This window comes from Phascolarctos cinereus, unplaced genomic scaffold (assembly GCF_003287225.1).
Source record: "Phascolarctos cinereus isolate Bilbo 61053 unplaced genomic scaffold, phaCin_HiC Scaffold_4;HRSCAF=312, whole genome shotgun sequence".
Classification (NCBI taxonomy): domain Eukaryota; kingdom Metazoa; phylum Chordata; class Mammalia; order Diprotodontia; family Phascolarctidae; genus Phascolarctos; species Phascolarctos cinereus.
In genome coordinates, this window is record NW_027555847.1 from 142,120,586 (window position 1) to 142,123,884 (window position 3,299).

General features: G+C 36.8%; 1 protein-coding gene across 1 annotated transcript; it reads right to left on the reverse strand.

The window, feature by feature from the left end:
- Positions 1-1,362: 1,362 nt before the first annotated feature.
- Positions 1,363-2,301, reverse strand: LOC110214616 (olfactory receptor 13D1-like). The gene has a single exon (XM_020995619.1). The coding sequence runs from the start codon at positions 2,299-2,301 to the stop codon at positions 1,363-1,365; it is 939 nt and encodes a 312-aa protein (XP_020851278.1).
- Positions 2,302-3,299: the final 998 nt, after the last annotated feature.

Below are 3,299 nucleotides of genomic sequence, written 5' to 3' on the forward strand. Positions count from 1 at the left end.
TTCCTCCAGAGGTCCCCTCCTCCATTGATAGCTTGGTGATTTGTGGGAGGATTTAGCCCTGATTGCATAGGAGAAATCTTTCTGGACACTTAGTATTTCTGGTCTAATTAAATGTCTTCTTTGAACTTATATGTCCTTTGGCTTGCCTAGTAAAGGGAAAAAAATTAATGGGGGCTCCTGAGTTTTTTTTAAATTTATATTTTTATGATTATTAACTTGATAAGAATAAGCAGGCACAAAAAATTCTACATGCAAAGAAAAAAAAAAGGAGAGCACATGAAACTAAATATTCACTATATATGACTTTTAAAAATATATTGCAAATTTAATATGGTAGCTTCAGTATTGTCTTATTCATTGGTATTTCCTTCTGAACCATCTTCTGTCCTCTTCTTTCAGTTTTAAAAATCTTTGTTGCCAATATTTTCTTTCTTTTCTTTTCATTTTTTGGTATCAGTATCAGTAACCTCTCCCTCTTCCAGTGCTTCCCCCAAAACCATATAGTAATAAAATTTTTGTAATAAAAATATAGTCATTGGAAAAATTAATTTGTGGAAAATGTATGTCTCATCTTGCACCTTTCATCTATCACCTCTCTGTCAAGTGGTGGGACATGTGATTCATCTTCTGGAGCCATAATTGGTCATTTTATTGCTCATAGGTCTTGAGTCTTTCGTAGTTGTTTTGCTTTACAGTTTTGTGTAAATTTCTCTCCTGGGTATGCTCCCTTCTTCCTGAATCAGTTAATATGTCTTCCTTCTAATTCTAATTCGTTGATTTTTTTTGGAATAGAATTTTTCAGTGTTATATAATAAAAATTGTCCGTTTTATCTCTTTTGAATTAGAAGGGATTCAGTTAGCTAAAGAAAAATCTTTGTACTAAATTTTTCTGATGAAAGTCTGGTATTCAATATATGTGAGGGATTGATACTAATCCATAAAATTAGTGTTATGCAAGATTATACGTGAAGCTTTGTAAATGTGAAGCTTTCCTTGGAGGTCTTCAATTTGGTGCACCCATTACTTCCCAAGGCAATCTATTTCATTTTGGGACAAATCTAAATGTTAAGAAGTTTTTACTGACATCAAGCTCATATTTTCCTACTTTTGTTCCTGCTTCTGCCATCAGGGTTCCCCTTATTTGGATCCTACATCTTTTATCTTTCCAACTAGGAAAAGCATACCGTATTGTACTTTATTGAGTGTCTTTCATTCTAGTCCCCTCTATGTCTATGCATTACCATAGGTGTTTTTGATAAGGTTTTTCAATTGGGAAGGGAGAAAATCAGGGTTTGACAAATTGATTCTGAATGTATGCAGTTTATTATTTTTTCTTCTTATATAACTGATGGCTACAGCATCTCATGTTTTCTGTGAGAACATATTTTTGCTCAGCTTTTTCACAGCTGCTTTTATATCCTTGTTTCTCAGACTGCAAATGATGGGATTCAGCATGGGAATGACCACAGCATAGAGGAGAGCAATCAGCTTATCTGATGCATGGGAGTCTTTGGACTTGGGCTTCATGTACATGAAGAGAATGGTCCCATAAAATATGATCACTACAGTCAGGTGGGCTGAGCAGGTAGAAAAGGCTTTTTTTCTTCCCTCAGCAGAATTGATTCTTAGGATGGTAAAGAGGATGAAAAAGTAGGAGATGAATACAAACAGCACTGGAATAATTATTATAATGATATTTAAAAGTGATGTAATAATCATATTGAGGGAAATATCTTCACAGGCCAATTTCAACACAGCCAGTATCTCACATGTGAGATAATCAATGACATTCCCACAAAATGACAACCGCATAGTTAGGGTGGTTTGTATCACTGAAGTCAACCCACCTGCCATCCAGCAACTGGTCACCAGCTTCACAGAAAGCCCCTTGTTCACGATGATGAGGTACCCCAGGGGCTTACAAATGGCCACGTACTGATCATATGCCATTACAGTTAGGAGCACATGCTTTGTGGACCCCAGGCCAAGGGAGAAGAACATTTGTGCTCCACAACCCACAAAAGACATGGATTTTTGCCCTGTAGCAAAGTTCACAAGTATCATAGGAATAGAAGAAGTTATGTAGCAGATGTCTAGGAAGGAGAGGTTACTGAGGAAGAAGTACATAGGAGTATAGAGGTGGGTGTCCAGGATACTGATTGTAATGAGGAAACTGTTGCCCAGCAGGATTACAATGTACATGATAAGGCACAACAGAAAGAAAATAAAATGAAAGTTGGGGTAGGCAGCAAGACCGTGGAGAAAAAACATGGTCACCAAAGTCTGATTTGGATTTTCCATTCAGTTGCTTTTGTCCACCTGTAAGACAAGCACAAAATTTATCTTACTGAAGTGATTTTGAAATGTCACATTTCTTGGGCGTGGCAATTGGGGTTAAGTGACTTGCCCAGAGTCACACAGCCAGTGTGTGTCAAATGTCTGAGACTGGATTTGAACTGTGGTCCTCCTGACTCAGGGCCAGTGCTCTATCCACTGAGCCACCTAGCTGCCCCACCTTTGTTTTAAAAATTATATTCTGGGATAACTAGTTCTAGGCAAAAATCTAACAAATGGCTCTCAGAAAAGACATGACATACTTTAAAGCTTGATCTGTATTGTTTACCATTTTCTCTATGACTTTATTTAGTCTAGAAATCAATAAAATAATAATGCAAGGCCTGATTTATGTCACTTGCTAATTTCCAGGGTGTAATTGTTTACACTGAAAATCTGACAACCATTGAGGTGATATGAACTGGCTTCAGTACACTCCTGGAAAGGTAGTCATTTTACAATGCCAGGTTGTCTAGACAGATTTTGCACTGGTATCCTAGCTCCAGTCCAATGTGCTCAGAAACCCGTTTGTCATTAACCTTGTGCCAACCTACTTTGATAGGAGATCTAAGTGTGTCATTCACTTCCCTGTCTTAGCAGACAACTCTCAGTATTCTAAAAACAGTAGCTGATAGGAATTTAAGCTAGCCTGAGCCCCCTCTCAATTAATAGGCATTCCCCTCCAAGGACAACAGGAAGAAAATGCAGAGGGAGTGAGAAATTTAATAAATAGTTTTAAGCACATGAAATTTTGGCAAGATTTCTAGAGCCACATAAATAGAAAATACCTTCTATAAATTGAGACTGTTATTTAGAAAAAAATCCTTAAAGATGTAGCTAGCACAAATATTTCTGCAAAAAGAAAGAAATTAACTTGTAAATCAAGAATTCTTCTAAACCTTGTTGTATATATCTTGACAGGAGTTCTTTTAGTCTGTTGGTGATCAAGATAGGAAAGTAAATTT

Excerpts from the sequence above, each read along its gene's own strand:
- LOC110214616 (XM_020995619.1), bottom strand. The coding sequence starts at position 2,301 with ATGGAAAATCCAAATCAGACTTTGGTGACCATGTTTTTTCTCCACGGT.